The sequence below is a fragment of the Delphinapterus leucas genome, chromosome X, assembly GCF_059928025.1.
Source record: "Delphinapterus leucas isolate spDelLeu-1000000601 "Yukka" chromosome X, BTC_Dleu_Yukka2, whole genome shotgun sequence".
In the NCBI taxonomy this organism is placed as follows: Eukaryota; Metazoa; Chordata; class Mammalia; order Artiodactyla; family Monodontidae; genus Delphinapterus; species Delphinapterus leucas.
The window spans coordinates 41,942,498-41,962,157 of record NC_143150.1 but is presented as its reverse complement, the minus strand read 5'-3'; the positions used below and the strand labels follow the sequence as shown (position 1 = coordinate 41,962,157).

Below are 19,660 nucleotides of genomic sequence, written 5' to 3'. Positions count from 1 at the left end.
GTAGGATGGTGATGTGTAGTTCCACTCCAGGGCCTTGATCTCAATAAAACAAGACACAGATTAACATGAATCTACACACACTCATTTCCAGACTGGATCATACTCTTCAATATTAAGGCAATATAGAGATGCCATATGCATTTTTTATTTTTCAGCCCCATTACCCTGCCCCCTCCCAACACCTTTCTCTGACTCCCTGTAAAGGAAAGCAGTCCCTTTCCCCTTCCTCCCTCCCTCCCTCCATTTCTTTCCTTTGGTCTATCTCTTCCATTTTAACTGGGTCTAAAACTTACCCCTGGACTACCCCCTCACACAGTTTCTACACGCATAGAGCAGGCTTTCCATACATGTGGGTTACTGACTTACTGGCTGTAACCCTCAGATCATTAGGGTCTGCGGATTTTTAATTTGGTTGCATGAAATCTTTTCTTTTCTAATATGTTAAATTTTACCAATATAAACAGCAGGAAGGCACTTATTATGAGATGACAGTGCAAAGAATGATGCTGGGAACATCAGTATTTTATAGCATGGTGCAATGTCACAGAAAATTCTAAATTTTAAGGCATTTAGGGAAATTTCTTACTATGTAGTTTTGTTGTATTATATAAACACTCTGGCAAACTTTCGACTTTGATCCCACATGACATAAAACAAACATTGAAAAGCATTGTTGTTTCTAAATAAAATATGACTTATTTTTACTTTCCATTGTTTTAGAGACAGGTGTAGCCATGTTTGACTGCCCAGTGTGTGGACAGGTCATTTGAAAGAGAGTGGTCAACAGAAACACCTTCGCTATTCATTCCCTTTCACTACTTTGTTTGTCATTATCTCAAGCCCAGAGAGGCTCACTACCATTTTTCTAGATATAAAAATCAATGACTTTGACCAAACTATTGGCACCTATGAAATTTCCATTCCCTTCACTTGCCCACTGAAGCTGGGTCTTTCTTCCAGCAACATCGTTTTTACAGCTGTCTTACTCTTGAGCTGCTCATCTATGCATGCAAGCACAAGGGCTCAAAGGTCAAGTCATATCACCTCTGTTGGATCTGTTGAGGATATTTAATGGTAGAAGTGGAATTAACTTTATTAACTCCTTTCCTCTGGACGTACGGAGGGAAAAAAAAAACCTTTATATTGGGTGTGATACACAAAATCATTAAAATGTCAGTATCTTCCCTTAATCCTATCAAACCCAAATCCAAACAAACCGAATCATTTACTGAAAAAAAAAAAGTTATGAAAACAGTCTGTAACATAGAGATTTGTGTCTGGCGCCCCTTCTGGAACTACTCACCTTCCTTTCCAGTGCCCCCTCCTAGGCTCTTGTTGCAGTGCCCTTTGGTTTCCTTTCATTTGGGCCCAACTGGGCCCTCTGTGCAACCAGATGATCTTTTCTTTGCCCTTCCCCATTCCCCACTTATGGAAGTTATTCCTAAACGTGCCATTGTCCAGAAGCCCCCACCCTGACCTTTCCTTACTCACTCTCAGATCCCTAGTCTAAGGGACACACAGGCAGGAGCCCTCTTGGTTTCTCATCCCTTCGTGTCAGAGATCAGTGTCTGCTCTCTTCTCGTCCTGTCCCAAAGGAAGAGGTGGCCTTTCTAAATCTACCCAAGCCAGCAAATTAATTCTTCTTGTTTTTTGTATATTTGTAAACATTTAATTGTTTTACTTTCCTAACAAAGAAGTATATAAAGAAGTAAAAACCCTCTATCCTACTGCCCCTACCCTACTCCATTTTTCTGGAAAAAAAAGTTTTTTTCCAGAACATTTCTATGCTTACATAAATCCATATATATATATATATATGTGTGTGTGTGTGTGTGTGTGTATATATATATATATATATATATATATCACATACATGCACAGAATAATGAATAATGTGGGGAGAGATTTTGTTTCACAAAAAAACCCACAATTGGCCATCATATTTGTTTTCATTGAACAGTGCAGTGGACATGCCTCCAATACAGTATGCAGGATCTACTTCATTCTTTTACATGTTTCTTGTGTTTTCAAGATTTCTGCAGCTATCTCCTTCCCTATGGCCCAAGTTTCTCCCATATTCAAAAGTACTCTCTCTCAGTCCTGTATCCTACTTCGCTCCTTCCCTTCACAGTCAAAGGTCCCTGAAGAAGAGCCCCCCTTCACTGAGCACTTCCTCACTTTCACTCACTCCTCAGTCTTTGCACTTAGGCTTCTGCCGTCTTCGGCCCCCCCACTCCCCTGATCTGCTCAAAGATCAGACATGGCCAGACCCAGTGAACACTTTTCACCTCCCATCTTAGCACCCCACCCCCTGCAGTCCTTAGCACTGCTGAACACACTCCCCTTGCAACTCTCTTCCCCCTGTCTCGACTACTCCTAAGTATTTCACTGTCTCCATGGTTCCCAATTAGGGGTGATTCTGCCCTCCAGTGAACATGTGGCAACACGTGGAGACATTTTTGGTTGTCACGATTTTCTGGGGGTGTGGGGTGTGCTACTGACATCTAGTGGGTAGAGGCCAGGGATTCTGCCAAACATCCTACAATTCACAGGACAGCCTCTGGAAATCTAGCCCCAACTGTCAGGAGTGCTGAAGCTGTGAAATCCTACTCTATAGGGATATAAATAAGCCCAAGGTTTCTGTCAAGTGCAGGCCCTTTAATAACTAGCTAGAGATCTGGCTCCAAATCCTGATAATGATTATGTTTATCTGCCCCCAAAGGAGACAACTCAGAGTCACATCCAGCTGCTGCAGAAATATCCCAGAGTTAGAGTTAGGGTCAGGGCCATGAAAGCTTCAGTGACTAGGTTCACAGTCCCCAGTTAATGTTCAGGGCTCCTCCAGTTGTGTCTCAGTCTGGTCCAGGTATGACTCCTCAACATGTTTCCACCTGTGGGCTAAACCATACATTTAGCCCCCATCAACACAGCTTAGTCATCAGAGGGGGAGAAGCAGACCATCCTCCCCCTCCCCCTTTCACCCTCTCCCTCTGAAAATTGATTTCACATCGGGGTATGTTCTATTCTACATTTCTGAATTCACAAGGAGCTTTGTAGCCAGGCTCCTCTCCCACTGTTATCCTGGTGATGGGAGAGAGAAAATCTCAGGATGGCAAAATACTGTGGTCAGTGGTCTAGACCAGCAAACCCTCCAGGCACTGTCAAGTTGCTGACTAGCCTCCTTGGCAGTGGCACAAGTTCCCTGTTCAGATCTGTCCCCAGTTCTGCCCACTGGGGACTGGGGAGGATTCTCCTGTCATGGGGCTGAAAAACTGTAGTAGTCCTCATCTGCAGCTGGTGCTGGCGTCCTCTGTGTGCAGCCCTGAAGGATTCCTCTAGGGGTGGCCCTGTTGTAAGCCCGGGGTTGACCCCAGGCCTGTTTTGATTGTTTCTCATGATATAACTCGCCCAGAACATGAATGAGCTTCCTGTCCAGTTCATTGCTGGAGACTTGGGATGCAGGAATCCCCACTACCCATCACTCCCTGATGCACCTCCCCTGCCAGTTCCGACATTTTCTTTGATGGTTTGTGGTTTGCAACTGCTCTTCTGGTGTAAATTTCTGGCTTGGCAATAATCTGGTTGCCCAGAACAAGAACCCTGTGAAGTTAGCTTAAAGAAAAAAGGATCTGTGTAAAGTGGATTTTCACTCAGCACAACTGCAGGAAGTGAAAATTGGTCGGGATGCCACTCTGCACATCTGGGGTCATGGGATCAACTCCTCTCTGCTTCTCTGTCTCTCTGCTCCCTGGGGCCTCAGACTGTGATTCTCTAAAGGGCACTAGGCCTTTGTAGAGCACACGGTTCTGTTCCCCCACAGCCAAGGCCAGGCCTCAGCTGTGGCCTCGGTGTCCATGACCCCGACCTTGTCCCCGACTCCCAGTGACCCACTGCTTCATTGCCCGACACCACCCTGGCTATGAAATCTGCCCCACTGCTTCATTGCCCAACACCATCCTGGCTATGAAATCTGCCCCTCTGTTCAGATTCTCTAGTGTGAGGATCTGTTTGGCTCAGGATGGGTCAAATGTCCACTCGTGCTCCAGTCATCTACAGTCTAGTTTCAGGGGTGGGAGGGGAAGCAGAGACAAGGGTGTTATATACTGTCTGCCCAGGTCCACCAGATGCTAGAGTTGGGGAGAGGCACACACAGAAGCGGCAGTAGTTCTGGGGTGTCGAGTACTAGTGCTCTGGAACACAAAGACGGTCATCAGAACACGTCTGTCTCTCTAGGTCCCTCTCTCCGTAAGCCCCCAATCTACAACTTCCCCAGCCACCACCCCATACCCTACTTTCCACCCCATTTCCCCTCCTCTCTCACAGCTCCCTTGCCCCATTCACCCACCCACCCACCCTTTCCTTCCACTATTCCCAAGCCCTCCCCCACCCCTCCCCCTCCCTCTGAAAATTGATTTCCCATCAGGGTACGTTTCTATTCTGTTTCACATTTCTGAATTCAAGGGTTTTATAGCCAGATTCCCCTCCCACAGTGGAAGCAAGTTTTCTCCCCTGGCCTTTGAAGTACTGGAGGTCTCCCCTGCTGGTGGGGATCAGAGTCCCTCCCGTCTCTTTGTGGTTCTTGAGGGACCATTCCCTGGCCCCCCACATCAGACCACAAGCTAGAATCAGAGGGCCCCCAGCAGGGAGACGTCTGAGATGGAGCTCCTGCTGTGAACGGCGCTGCTGGTGGGGAGGACGTGGGTGCGTCTGGGAAGGGGAATAAGGGGCGTGAGTGTGAGGATGGGAATGAGGCAGGGAGCTGGACAGGAGGGGGTTCCTATGAGGCTGTGGACCTGGACTTTGCTATCCCAGATAAATAAAGCATGGCTGTGTCCACGGACCTGAGATCTCCCTCCCTCTGCCCACCAGAGGTGTAAATTTTCTGGTTCCCAACTCTGAGAAGCTGCATAAGGTCTCCACGCAGCTCCTCTGCTCCCTCGGCAGCTTCTGACCCTTCCACGTCCTTCTGTCTTCCTCCTCCTCCTGTGGCTCCAGAAGTGGCTGCAGTAGGAGCAGTGGCCCCTGCCTCTTCTTCCTCCTCACCCGCTCCTTCTGTCCCGGTCCCACTGTCAGTGGCCAGGCCTGGTCCATTTGCAACCGGCTCTTGGAGAGAAGTGAGCAGATCTGAGACCTGTTCTGGGGGTGGGGCAGCGAACAGGACTGGGGTGGGGGGCGGGCACGGGACTGGGGGCAGGTCGGGGGACGGGCCAGGGACCAAGTCAGAGTAACATGGGACTGTTCCAACTTCCAGAAACAGTGGGGGGTGGGAGGGGTGCATGAGGAAGATTCCCGAAACCCCCAGGACATAAGAGAACCCCCTACACTGTTGAAAGTCTTTGAAGGTGGGAAGAAACAGGAGTGGTCAGAAAAGATTCAGAGCCAAGAACGTGAAGTGCTTGTAATCAAGTACAAAAAGTCTCAAACACCCTCCCACCACCACCACCATAATGGTTTGTCCCACTCAGGGGGCCCTCCCTTCCTAGAAATGGAATGTTCTAGAACAGGAAACAGCCCCAACCTCTCAGTAGCCTCTGGCGCCCCCCTTGCTAGGAAGGTTCTGTAGGTCCTGTTCTAGACACAGCCAGATTCTGATACTTGGTCAGGAAACTTTCTTTAAAGGGCCATATAGTAATTATTTGAGACTTTGTAAGCAAAAGACCTCTGTCCCAACTACTTGTAGCACAAAAGCAATCATAAGCAATACTTGAAGAAGTAGCTATGTTCCAGCAAATTTTTATTTATAGAAACAGACAACTGGTAGGATTTGGCCTGTAGTTTGCTAACTCCTGATCTAGATTCATGTTTCCTGTGTGTCCCATAGATATCCCAAATTCAAATGTTCATAAGTCAACCTTTTCCCCAAGAAATGATTTTCCTCCTATATCCCTGTGTTGTTCAGTATAGAAATCTCAAAATCACCAAGACTACCTCCCTTTAATAACAATCAAATCAGTCACCAAGTCTTATTGCTAATACCTAAGGAACTTTTTTTGACATCCATTCCCATTTAGGGAATGCCCCTGTTGCTTTATAAATTATCTCCCTGACTTTAATCTCTTTCTAATTCCTAATATCCTCCTAACCTTTCCTATGATCACATTACTCTCAAGCTTAAAAAAAATTTGATGGCTTCATGTGACATATTACTTGGCTTGATGTTAGGTCTCATCTCAGGCTAGCTGTCTCTATTTTCTTCTCACCCCTTATTTATGTACCCAAGGGACTAGCCATGCAGAGACACTCGTGGGTTTTAACTTATTTTTCCATCTGAAAAATCAGACATTCATTATTTGTTATATGAGCATTATATTCTGTTCTATGAACTAGTTTGAAAAGGACAACATTTATTCTTTAAGGGTTTATATCAGATAGTGACAGAGAAAAAAAATGATAAATCAGGCATTAAAGTATTACATAAGAAGGTGGTTAAGTACCAGAGGTATAAATCCCACTGTTTTAGCTCTCTTTAAAAATGTTATCATGTGTCTTCTTTCCATTTCAATTTTTGTATTTTAATTATCAGACCTTAGTGGGCAGGGTTCATGTTTTCCCTTGTTCTCGAGGGACTTCTGCAGAAAGAGCATTCAAAACATAATGTAGAAATTGGAATGGTGAGGAAAGGGGAGATACTGGAGTCAGGGAGACCCATTAGGGGGATGCCACAGTAATTCAAAACGTAAACTAAGGGCAGTGGAATTTGGGATGGAGTGGTACATGAACAGAGCTTTTTGCTAGGTAGAATTCATGGGAATGCCAGAGAGGGGCAGGGATGAGAGAATGAGTAGGGTAATTCCCAGGTTTCTACTATAGGGAACTACGTTGATAGTGATGCTGTATACTTATATGGAGAATGAAGGAGAAACTGTTTGTGGTGGGTTCAACCTTTAGACATACGGAGACTGTGGCACATACCAGTTGAGATACCCTATAGGCAGTTAGATGTGTGAGTCTAGACCTTAGGAGAGACATCAGGGCTGGAGATGTAGTATTGAGAAGTGGAAGCTGGATTTGAAGCAGTGGTTAAAATAACCCAGGGAGAGGATATAGAACAAGAAAAACAGAGTGCCTAGGACAGATCCCTAGCTTTCCTCCCTCGACCTCTTCCTTTCTGCCACTGTCCACTCTCATCGACAGTTTTATAGCTTACCTGTTTACTTCTTTGCTGTCCCTTCTTCTAGCCTCAGAACATCTTTCGCCCTACCTTTTTAATTCCTTTTATAACACTTTAAATGTGAACTTCAGCTTGTGATCACTTCCCTCTGTATGCTACCATCCTTCCACTTCTGCTTATAAACACTTTTAGGAAATAAAAGATAAATAATTTCTTTTGGCCAAAGGATTGGAGGAGGGAGAAAATGAAGACAGGGAAACCTGTTAAGATCCTACTTTAGTAGTACAGGCAAGACACTATTAGGGCTTGAACTGTGGCAGGACCTAGGTGAAATATCAGATAAGGAGAGAATTTTGAAATAGAATTAGCGAAACTTGTTAGCCAATTGTATAAGGGAAATAAGTATGGAGAGGTGGAGTGGAGATGACTTTGAGGCATCTGACTTGAGCAATTAGGCAGTGTGGTTAGTGATGCCTCTAATCATGATAGATAATACAGGAGGAATAACAGACTGTAGGCAAGAGGTACTAAGTTCAGTTTGGGACTGATAAGTGCCTTCATGACAGTAATATGGAATCATAGTTAGATGGGTGTACTAGGCTGGATCTTAAGAGAGAGGATAGAACTAGAGAAAAATATTATACATTTGGATGTCTTCAGCACTTAGTTTGTGGTTGGAATCTAGTGCTTGAACAAAATTTCTGGAGATGAAGTTTGGAGGGAGAGAAGAAAAACACAAATAAGCAAGCAAACAAAACAGAGGCAGGAAACCTGAGGCCTAGGGGAAGATGGCTAACATTTTGGAGATAGCTCAGGGAAGAAAAGCCAGCAGTAGAGTTATAAGGAGTGGTCGGAGAAGTAGACAATCCTAAGTGAGAGATATCTTAGAAGTAACAAGAGATTTAGAAAGTTGAAGGAGAGTTACAAGTTTCAAACTATGCATGGAGGTAAGATAGGCTGAGGGTGCACAAGAGGTCATTAGATTTGGCTAGTAAGATATCCTTGAGTCTAATGATAGAAATTCAAAAGAATTATGGGGAAGAAACCAAATGTTAGTGGGTCATAGAGTGAAGTTATAGCAGCATGCAGAAATTTTGAATGTTTACCAGTCTTTTAAGACCTCTGACAGTGTCAGTTATGGTGGGTAGGCAGAGATCAGAGAATAGATCATGGAGGCATAAGGTATGACAGCTTAGTTGCTAAGACAACTAACTTATATAATTGTCAACACAAAGATAGAGAGAATATTCTGGCTACTGTATGAGGAGCAAGATAACCACATATAAAGGAAGCTCGGTGCTTTTGAAGTATTTGCAATGTAACTTGGGCAATAAAGCAAAACTTTTGTGAATATTATAAGAATAATTATAAAACTACTTTTTGACAGATACAAAAATATCAGTGTAATCTAAATAGGAAGCAGTGAAGAAGTAAGAAATACAGTTGACCTTTGAACAACATGGGTTTGAACTGCATGGGTCCACATAGGTGCCAGTTTTTCTCAATAGTAAATACTACAGTATTACACAATCCACAGTTGGTTGAATCATGGATGCAGAACCACAGATGGAGGAACCATTTATATGGAGGGCCAACTATAAGTTATATGTGGATTTATGGTTGCACAGAGCATTGGCACCCCTAACCTCTTCACTGTTCAACTGTAGTTATAGTCAGTGAAAAATTGTCTTCAACCAAACAATAAATCAGGGGTCACTCGTAACATGTTGTGGGTTATGATAGTGGCGGGGAATCTTTTGAATTTCCCTTGATTATTCCCTTACCTTTACCCACATGTCAGTCAGCCACTGGCAACAGATTTTTAACTAGTTACCCACACCCCTAGGTGGCAGATTGCAATTGCTTTCCTTGAGAATGGTGACGAACTTGCCACAGGAATGATCCAAAATTCTCAGTTATCTATGAGTGGGTTATTTTACACACACACACACACACACACACACACACGCACATGCACACACACACAGACAATATTTTTCTTGAGTAGGTATCAGACTTAACTACTCCACCCCCAGATAAATTATAGGTTTTTTTGAATTCAGGGTGAATGATATTTTGATAACAAACTTTTATCTTGAGCCAGTAGTTTTTAGAATATATATAATTTCTATTGTAACCTGGTCCATTGGCTACTCTTTCTTTAAACAACAAAACAAAGCATCTAGATTTACTTTACAGTTTGGTTTGGGAGTCAGTGGATAATGTATTAATTATACAGTGGTGATGATGTAAGAGGGGGTTACTTTCTATGGAGCACTTACCACATGTCAGGTACTGTGCTAAGAGCTTTAAATTAACTCATTGTTGAGAGACAATTCCCTATGGATCTCTTGCATTTCTGCATGGCTTATGCACAGAGGCACTGTCCCTTGTCCCAGATTATCTTTTCAGGGATGTATGTATATAGAACAGTCGTAAAAGGTAGAAATTGCACCTCCCATCAGAGCAAATGACAGTTTTGCTTGCAGCCTTGGAAAATATAGATAGTATCTCCCTCTGGAGCAAAAGGCAGGCATGCCTGTGTCCCATTATTAAAGAGTTGTGCCTCCTAAGCTTGGGATTCCTGTCCTGTAATGCAGCCTACTGCTTGTCCTGGTGTCGTCTGGCCCTCTTTGTATTGCCTTGTGGGAACTGGATTTGGGGAAGCAAAACAAATGCTGATATTCTGGCTATTTCTATTGCTGTGAATAATTAACTGTCCATTGTTTCTGACCCAAGAGTCTCTTGTCTTCTACCAACACCCATGAAAATTGGAAGTATGGTAAAAATCTCAGACCCTACATGGTTTTTAACACTTGTGTAACAAAACAACCCTATTAGGATAACTTTTATTATTCACATTTTACATATACAAAAATGAAGCTCAGTGACCTGTCTAAAGATCCATGGTTAGGGCATGATAGAGTAGGGATTTGAAATGAAGCCTCTCTGACTGTAGTGGCCACGTTCCCAAGCAGTGAGAATTCTCAAGTCCAGTTCAGTTCAAGTCCCTGGGTTGACCTTTTCTTGGACTGCATCAAGAACCATTAGGAAATTATGTTTGAATAGTCCTGGGTTGGAGATTATCAATGTCATTCCAAAGGCTGAGTGTTCATTTCAGCAGGGGAGAAGTTAATAAAGTATTCCCTGTTCACACCTCCAATGAATCCTTGTTTGTTTATTAACTGTGTTTCTGCCAATTGGAACAAATGTACATAAATTCAAACCTATTATATTGACATTATTATAGACTAGAGATATCACCCATGAAAGATAACATTGTTTATTAAAAAACAAACAAAAAACACAAAAATCCCTGAACTCTTCACAACTATAAATAAGGTTATTTGCTTATAGACTGAAAAGTAGAAAAGTGAAATTTTCAAAAGATCTTGTATTCTCTCAACTTATTATAGCACAGATATTTTTTGTTATTGTGTTAAGTTTACATCTGCTTTTTTTAATATACCCAATCAGCATGGCACATAGAAGTTTCTCAAAAATGTCATTTGAATTCATCTAAAAGGTTGTGGCTCTTCATAAAATGATAATATTAAGAAATTGGTCAGAGCTTTGGCCCTCTTGGTCTTTTCTTGAAAAAATACTTTATTTTTCAGAGAAGTTTTAGGTTCATGATAAAATTGAGAGGAAGATACAGAGATTTCCCATATACCTCCTGCCCACATATGTGCATACACCATTATCAACATCTCTCATCAGAGTGGAACATTTGTTACAATTGATTAACCTACATTGACACATCATTATCACCCGAAGTCCATAGTTTTCATTGTGGTTCACTCTTGGCATTGTACATTCTATGGGATTGGACAAATGTATAGTGACATGTATCTACAGTTATAGTATCATGACGAGTATTTTCACTACCCTAAAAATCCTCAGTACCTTACCTATTCATACCTCCCCCCAAATCTTGGCAACCACCGATCTTTTATTGTCTCCATAGATTTGCCTTTTCTACAAGGTCACATAGTTGGAATCCTGCAGTATGTAGCCTTTATAGAGTGCCTTTTTTTTTCTTTCTTAGTAACATGTATTTAAGGTTCCTCCATATCTTTCCTGGCCTGATAGCTCATTTCTTTTTAGCACTAAATAATATGCCATTGTCTTAGATGTACCACAGTTTATCCATTCACCTAACTGAAAGACATCTTGGTTGCTTCTAAGTTTTGGTAATTATGAACAAAACTGCTATAAATGTCTATGTGCAGGTTTTTGTGTGGACATAATTTCTTTACTCCTTTGGATGGATACCAAAGAACATGAATACTAAATCACATGGTAAGAGTATGTTTTGATTTGTAAGAAACTGTCAAACTATCTTGCAAAGTGGCTGTACCATTTTGCATTCCTACCATTAATGAATGAGTGTTCCTGTTGATCTGCATCCTCACCAGCATTTGGTGATGTCACTTGTTCTGGCTTTTGGCCATTCTGGTAGGTGTGCAATAGTATCTCATTGCTTTAATTTGCATTTCCCTGATGACATATGATGTACATCTTTCCAAATGCGTATTTGCCGTCTGTGTACCTCCTTTGGTGAGGTGTCTGTTAAGGTCTTTGGCTCATTTTTATGTCGGGTTATTTTCTTATTGTTAAGTTTTAAGAATTCTTTGTGTATTTGGGATAACTTTATTAGATGTGTCTTTGGCAAATATTTTCTCCCAGTCTGTGGCTTGTTTTCTAATTCTTTTGATACTGTTTTTGGTAGAGCAGAAGTTTTTCATTTTAATGAAGTTCAGCTTATCAATTATTTCTTTCATGGATCATGCCTTTGGTGTTGTAATTTAAAAAAATTATTGCCATATCCAATGTCATCTAGGTTTTCTTCTATGTTGTCTTCTAGGAGTTTTATAGTTTTGCATTTTATATTTAGGTCTGTGACCCATGCTGAGTTACTTTTAGTGATGGGCGTAAGGATCTGTGTCTAGATTCATTTTTTTTTGCATGTGGATGTGCAGTTGTTCCAGTACCATTTGTTGCAAAGACTGTCTTTGCTCCATTGTATTGCCTTTGCTTCTTCGCCAAAGATCAGTTGAGGGCTCCCCTGGTTGTTCAGTGGCTAAGAATCCTCCTGCCAATGCAGGGGACACGGGTTCGAGCCCTGGTCCGGGAAGATCCCACATGCTGTGGAGCAACTAAGCCCGTGTGCCACAACTACTGAGCCTGAGCTCTAGAGCCCATGAGTCACAACTACTGAAGCCCATGAGCCTAGAGCCCATGCTCCACAACAAGAGAAGCCACTGCAACGAGAAGCCCATGCACTGCAAGGAAGTGTAGCCCCCGCTTGCTGCAACTAGGGAAAGTGTAGCGCCCATGCAGCAAAGAAGACCCAACGCAGCCAAAAATAAAATAAATAAATTTTTTAAAAATGAAGGCAAAGGAAAGATTTCTCAGATTAAAAAAAAATAGGGAGGGTGGGAGGGAGGGAGATGCAAGAGGGAAGAGATATGGGAACATATGTATATATATAACTGATTCATTTTGTTGTAAAGCAGAAACTAACACACCATTGTAAAGCAACTCCAATAAAGATGTTTTAAAAAAAAGATCAGTTGACTATATTTATGTGGATTTATTTCCAGGCTCAACATTCTATTCCATTGATCTATTTGTCTATTATTTTCCCATTATCACAATGCCTTAATTACTATAGCTTGATAGTAGACCTTGAAGTCAGGTAGTGTCAGTCCTCCAGCTTTGTTCTTCTCAGTATTGTAGTTATCATCATCTAGATCTTGTAACTATTTTGTTAGATATATATCTATGTGTTTCATTTAGGGTTTTCTAAAATATAAATGGTATTGTGATTTTAATTTCAAATTTAAAACTTGTTCATTTCTGACATATAGGAAAGCAATTGACTGTTGTGTATTAACCTTATATCCTGCAACCTTGCTATAAATGCTTATTAGTTCCAGGCATTTTTTTTTGTCAGTTCTTTCAGATTTTCTACATAGAAAATCATGTAATCTATGAATTTTCTTGTCTACTGCATTAACTAGGACTTCCAGTATAATGTTGAAAAAGAGTAGTGAGAGAGGATATACTGCCTTATTCCTGGTCATTGTCGGAAAGCTTCTAGTTTCTCACCCTAAGTATGTTAGCTGTAGGGTTTTTTGTAGATATTCTTTATCAAGTTGAGGAATTTCCCCTCTAGTCCTAGTTTACTGAGAGTTTTTATTATGAATGCGTTTTGGATTTTGTCAAATGCTTTTTCTGTGTCTACTGATCTGATCATGTGATTTTTTTCTCCTTTAGCTTGTTGATATGATGGATTACATTAATTGCTTTTTGAATGTCGAACCAGGATAAATCTTACTTGGTTGTGGTATATAATTCTTTTTATACATTACTGGATTTGATTTGCTAACATTTTGTTGAGGATTTTGCATCTATGTTCATGAGAAATATTGGTCTGCAGTTTTCTTTTAATGTCTTTGGTTTTGGTATTAGGGTAATGATGGCCTCATAGAATGAGTTAGAAAGTATTCCTTCTGCTTCTATCTTCTGAAAGAGATTATAGAGAATTGATATAATTTCTTTCTTAAATATTTGATAGAATTTACCAGTGAATCTATCTGGGCCTGGTGCTTTCTGTTTTGGAAGGTTATTAATTATCTATTCAATTACTTTAATAGCTATACGTCTATTCATATTGTCTGATTCTTCTTGTATGAGTTTTGGCAGATTCTGCCTTTCAAAAAATTGGTCCATTTCATCTAAGTTATCAGATTTGTGGGCATAGAGCTGTTCACAATATTTCTATGTTATCCTTTTAGTATTCATGGGATTTGTATGTCCCCTCTTTTATTTCTGATATTAGTAATTCATATCCTCCCCCATTTTTTCTCCTCTTGGTCTTTTAAAGTATTAACATTTCATGTTTGCAGTTATATGTACTTATTTCTGCACTCATCTGAAAGTCTCCTTTTCCACACAAATATGTTTTTCAGTAAAATCTTCTTATTTTATAATGATTCTCAAGAAATGGAATTCACCAAAGGGCCTAATATCCTGTTTGTTTATTCATTTGTTTCCCTTCCCTGAATTTGGTATAATATCAGTTCATAGTTCTTTTGGTTTGAGGACAATATCATCCAGTAATGGAAGATTGATTAATTGATAGTTATGCATAGTGGTCAATTCACATTTCAAAAATATCAGAAAACAAACTTGGTTTTAGTTTACTAACCATTAGATAGTTCTGTGATTTTCAAGGAAAGCATTTTGAAATGAAGATAAGACAGTTGAAGGAACCATTTAGAAAAGTTTCAACTATATCCTGACACATTTTTTCTGGGCTTCTGCTTTTAGATATGAAAGAATTGCCTAATTTATTTAGTCTATTTTCAGTAGGTTAGCCCTGGTGATACAGCAAATGCACTTAAACTCATATTTTGAAATACAACTTTAGATTTTATAATATTAGCATGTTTTATAAATGGGAATTGGAAAGGGGCATCTGTATTTCTCATGTATGTTTTAAATCCTAGGTCTCACTTTTCCCCTTAGGGAACCCAAGATGATCAACATTGTCCCTTAGAAATATTTCTGCAAAAAAAGTGTATAAATTATGACCTAAAGTAGCTAACATTAAACCTTTGGAATAGAAAGCAAGGTTTATTTACAAATTTGAAAATTCTGTGCTGTGCATTTTAATAACAGTGTTCTTTAGGTGTTATCTTTACACATCTGCATTTCTTTCTGTGAGCATCCCCAAGTTGGTGTGGATAACCATGAGTTAGTTCAGCTGATAGCACCAAGTTCTGAGAGTGGCCAGGGGCTAACAGCCAGAACCTTGGTTCTAAGCCACTGACCAGCTATATGATCTTGACTAAGTTATTTATCCTCACTGTGTCTCTGTTTTACTCCTATACAAAATGTAGATGATACTTACCATGCACCTTTTCCTGGATTATTGCCAGAATTAAGTAAGACAAGAGATATGGAAATACTTGAAAGATTACAAATGTATACAATTGTAAGGCATTGCTGCAACATCACTGTGAAGGCCCTTTGCTCATGTTGAGCCTGAATGTGCTCCTTGTCCCCCTCAGGATGTGAAGGGAGGACAGAAAAAAGTACAATTCCCATTCTTGCACACTCGTCAGTCTGCCTCCTCGAACTTGCACAGCTCTAATTGTACCTAATGAAAGAAAAGTAACATTTTTAGGTCCCAGTTGCAGGAAACATTTTAAATAGAACTGGCCTGCGGCATTTTTCAAAGTAAAATCTATATAATGCAAGATTGTTAACAGGAACTGTGCCAGGGCTGGATTACACAACTAATCAAAATCAATCTGAGTCTCAGACTGTCAGGCATCCTTGATCACACCTCCCCCAAGTCAGCAATGGAAACAACAGGACTCACACCAGGCCTTGTCTTGAGTTCCGGAGAATTTGGTCGTCATCAAGGACTTCATACTAGGGCTTGCTCATGGGGTAACAAGCAGTCTGTCAGCAGGCTTTTACATGGTAAAGACCAGAGCAAGAGTGAATTCATGCAGAGCCCTGGTCAAGATTGTTTGTGGATAAGGGTTAGAGAATATTTCCTCCTTCAACCTATCAGCCATTCCCAGGGTGGGTTCCCTGCCCTCATCCTCATCCCAAGTTAATGAAAGTGCTGCTGGCATGACCTACATAGTGTATACTTTGGGCATTTTGGAGAGGGAACACGAAACCTTGCCTAGGGGTCTGGGCTTTATTATAGAAGGTGTTTGTCTAAGAAACTTGCAAAAGGCTTAGTGGAACTCTTACTAACAATTCGACCTCCAAAGTTCTGGCCTTTGCCTAGTAGCTGGTATTCACAGTACCTGGAAGTTCCTTCTTGCCTTAGTTGCTTTCTCTTGATTAACTTCTTTTTGTGCCTAGGTCGGTATATCTTTTTGATCCTTTCAGACCTTCATGGCGCACTGGTACTAGGCCTTTTGCCTAACTGACCTCTTCTAGACTCTTTTCTCTCAAGTGGCACCCCAGGCCAGTGGCATATTTTAACCCATCACTGCCAATGTATTGTTTTTATTATATTGGTGATTGTTCACTATTACTACATCACATATAAATTATAATTATTAATTTATCAACAATATATGTAGGAACTAATACAAGCGGTAATAACAATTCTAATGGCAGTCTATTAAATATTTACTATGGGCCAGATGCTGTGTTATATGTTTTATATTTGCTTAATAGTTACAGCAGCCTGGAGAGGTCAGATATTATAACCATTCCAACTGAAAACAGTAAACTTGTTTTTGCTTAAGTTTGTATAATAAAAGAGCTTCCTCCTCCAAACTCCAGTGGAGCCACCATAAAGGATTTCTTATCCTCATTTTTCAGCTGAGGAATCTGAGACTGAGAGATGTTACATAACTTGCTCAAGGACACAGAGCTAGTTGAACCTAGTGGATCTTAGTTCAAAGCTAGTGCTTTGTTATGAAACCACTATATTATATTGGTCCCTTACTTAGTCTACTATTTTATCCTCAGGACTAAATAGATCTGGGGTAGTAAGCTCCTTTCAGGGAACTGTACATTCTGTCTAATACTTCTATTGTTGAGACTGCTGGACAACAGCTCTCTCTCCCTGGGTTTGTAACACAAAAATGGGAAGATATTTAACAAGTAAGTCTCTTTCACCTGTATGGATAGACACCATGGAACAGATATGATCAAAGTCTGTGACATTAACAACTGTTCATAATATTTTACATACTTAGCAGAGGTGATTTTCTTTCTGCTTCATTTAAAACTTTTTAAAAACTGTGACCATTTACCTTCCTTCCATCCCCTATACATACCCTAGTCCTCCTTGTCTCCCAGATATAGTCATTATAGTTTTTTCTTTGCTGGTATGCTGATGCACCAAATTTGGCTAATCCTTACCCTGGTGGTACAAGAATACCTGCAGAATTATCTTGAGTCATATTTAAACAGGGACTGTGATATTTGACCAGCCACATACACACATGAATCTGTAGAATGGGGATGGGGTGGTTAGTTCCATAATGAGTTTATGCAAAAGTAGAGCAGAGAGGACATGTCTCTTGAATACATACCTTTTGATGCCCACACATTTAATCAACTAACATTTACTAAGCCCTTGCTATCAACTTAGGTCCCAGGAATAGAGTGATGAACAAGAGCAACAAATTCTTTGCTCACACTTAACAAAAAGCACATGATAGAAAATCAAAGAGAAGAGCAAGTATAAACAACCATGGCTCAAATAGGCTTAGTATATTCAAGAAACAGAGTAAATACGATTGCGACTGCACCCTAATGAGTGAAGGACAGAATGTACGATAGGCCACATCACGTAGGATGTTAAAGAAAGCAAGAAGACATGGGCATGTTTAGCACTGAAGTATTGAAAATGGAGTCAAGAAGAGCCAAATTGATTGAACCAAATTTTACCTTATTGGCTGAGACTTAAAAACATTTCTGGTGACTTTAGCTTCATGGCTCTTAAAGAAGCTGTCAAACATCTCTTAATAGAATTAAATGTTCTTACATTTGATCCCTAGTGGGCCTATATTAAACCCTAAGAACCTACATTGAGGAAGAGAGAAAAGCAATAGCTCACAATTTACATTGTATAATGGGGTTACATCTGAATATCAGAATGGAAGTGCATCTTCAGATGACACAGGCATCACATAGTCAGGAGTACTTGCCAGTAATTAACTTCACTAGAAATCCAAGTAGCAGTCATTTTGATTAATTTAGTTTGTAAACCCAATGGGCAGCAGCCATCTGCACTCCTGTGTTTTGTATGGTGTCTGGCATATTGTGAAAATTCAATATTGTGAAATTTCAATGAAGTACAAACAGTAGCAATCATTTGAGGCCATCTTAAAATTATTGGTTGGCATGTTAATCCCATTTATCAGGATTGTTTTTACTTAGTTGTAAAAATACTCGGTTTTGAATTATCCCTGGCACTTTTGTTTTTTAACAGCAGGTATCCCTTGATGTTTAGAACACATATGATTCTGAAATGTCTCACCAAGAGATTTACAGTTGACCTTCTTTTGAGTCTTACCAGGCTGCTTCTGATCTCTTCCTCATACTTTCCAGATTTCTTTTGTGTGGTTGATATCTTCTGGAGTCTAGGTAGAGTAGGGTAGGGAAATGTCATGGGATATACATAGGGAAATGAAGGCAGAATTCAATTTCATAAATACCCTTCTATTATGGGTTAGCCCATTAATGTCCAATTTCTAAAGCAGCTTTATGGTAAAATTCAATGTTGAAATTCCTTTATAATTCTAGTTTTGATGAATAAAATTAATCCACTCTGCTAGGATTTGTTCTTTGTAGGAACCCAAATTTGACCCCTGACATATCTCAGTAAACACCTTAAAAAGCTATGTGAGTTAACGGGTATCTTCTGTATGTTGATCTGTTTTTATTTTTAATTTTTATTTTATATTGGAGTATAGTTAATTAACAATGATGTGCTAGTTACAGGTGTACAACAAAGTGATTCAGTTATACCCATACAAGTTGTTGATCTGTTTTTTGGTATGTATCCTATAAAAGAAAATGTTGGCTTAGAAACCAATGACAAAATTAACAATCCTTGGAATACCTGTTAAGGGACTGGCCATAAGGGCAAACCAGAAATGGCTATAGCCTTAGTTATGGACTTTCTCATAAGTTTTTGCTATCAGATTGTCAACATAGCAATGTTTACCACTGGGAAAGCAGTCTGACTGTTTTACATTTCAGAAGATGGGTACAGCTGCTCTATGTAGCTATCTCATGGTCAGAGATGTCCACATTAGCATTTTGTTCCATATCTTCATGTCAGTTGAAGTAGAAAAATTTTCTGTGTTGTTTCCATGTTGTTTCTGATTTCTAGGCAAGGTCCTAAGTGGAAAAGTCAATATTCTTGAAATATACAGAGTAAAAACATAGGTGTAAACACCCAATAAAGCCATTTTCTATTTCTCTATTCCTACAGAAACTCGACATATTGCATGAAGGTGTCAATGTCCTTGACTGTTGCAGAGAATGAATCAGGTCTGTGCTACAATAGCAGGATCCGCTATTTGGAAAAATCTGAAGTCACTAAAAGAAAGGAGATATCCTGCCCAGACATGGATGACTTTAAAAAGTCCAATCAGGAGCCTGATGTTGTGTGGTACAAGGTAACTCAGCATGATGTCAAATGCATTTTTTTACCCTAAGTCAATAGCTGGCTTGGGGAGATAAAAAGGGGGAGATTTTATTTTGAGTTTTTGGTATTAGATATTTCACTGAGAAGAATCAGCAGATCCACAGCTAAATAATTCAGAGCTATGATCCCTATATATTACTGGTTTTCATGTACTTCCATCAGCAGGTGTCAGAAGCAATCCCAGCTTCTCCAATGACTAAAAATAAGGAAAATATCCCTTTACCCCAACTCATGAGAGCAAATGGGAAGAAGAGTGAAGACTGAAATAACACATGAAATAAATTATTTGAGGGACCTAGAAATATTATTCACTGTTAGGAACAAAGGCCCATCTTTACAAG

At 40.2% G+C, this 19,660-nt stretch overlaps 1 protein-coding gene across 1 annotated transcript in view; it reads left to right on the top strand.

Annotated features, from left to right (window-relative positions):
• Positions 1-19,660, top strand: part of IL1RAPL2 (interleukin 1 receptor accessory protein like 2) — a 541,021-nt gene that overhangs the window by 29,326 nt on the left and 492,035 nt on the right. The window contains exon 5 of the mRNA XM_089904905.1: positions 19,104-19,290. Coding sequence (XP_089761031.1) covers positions 19,104-19,290 — 187 coding nt within the window. The remainder of the gene's footprint in view (positions 1-19,103; positions 19,291-19,660) is intronic.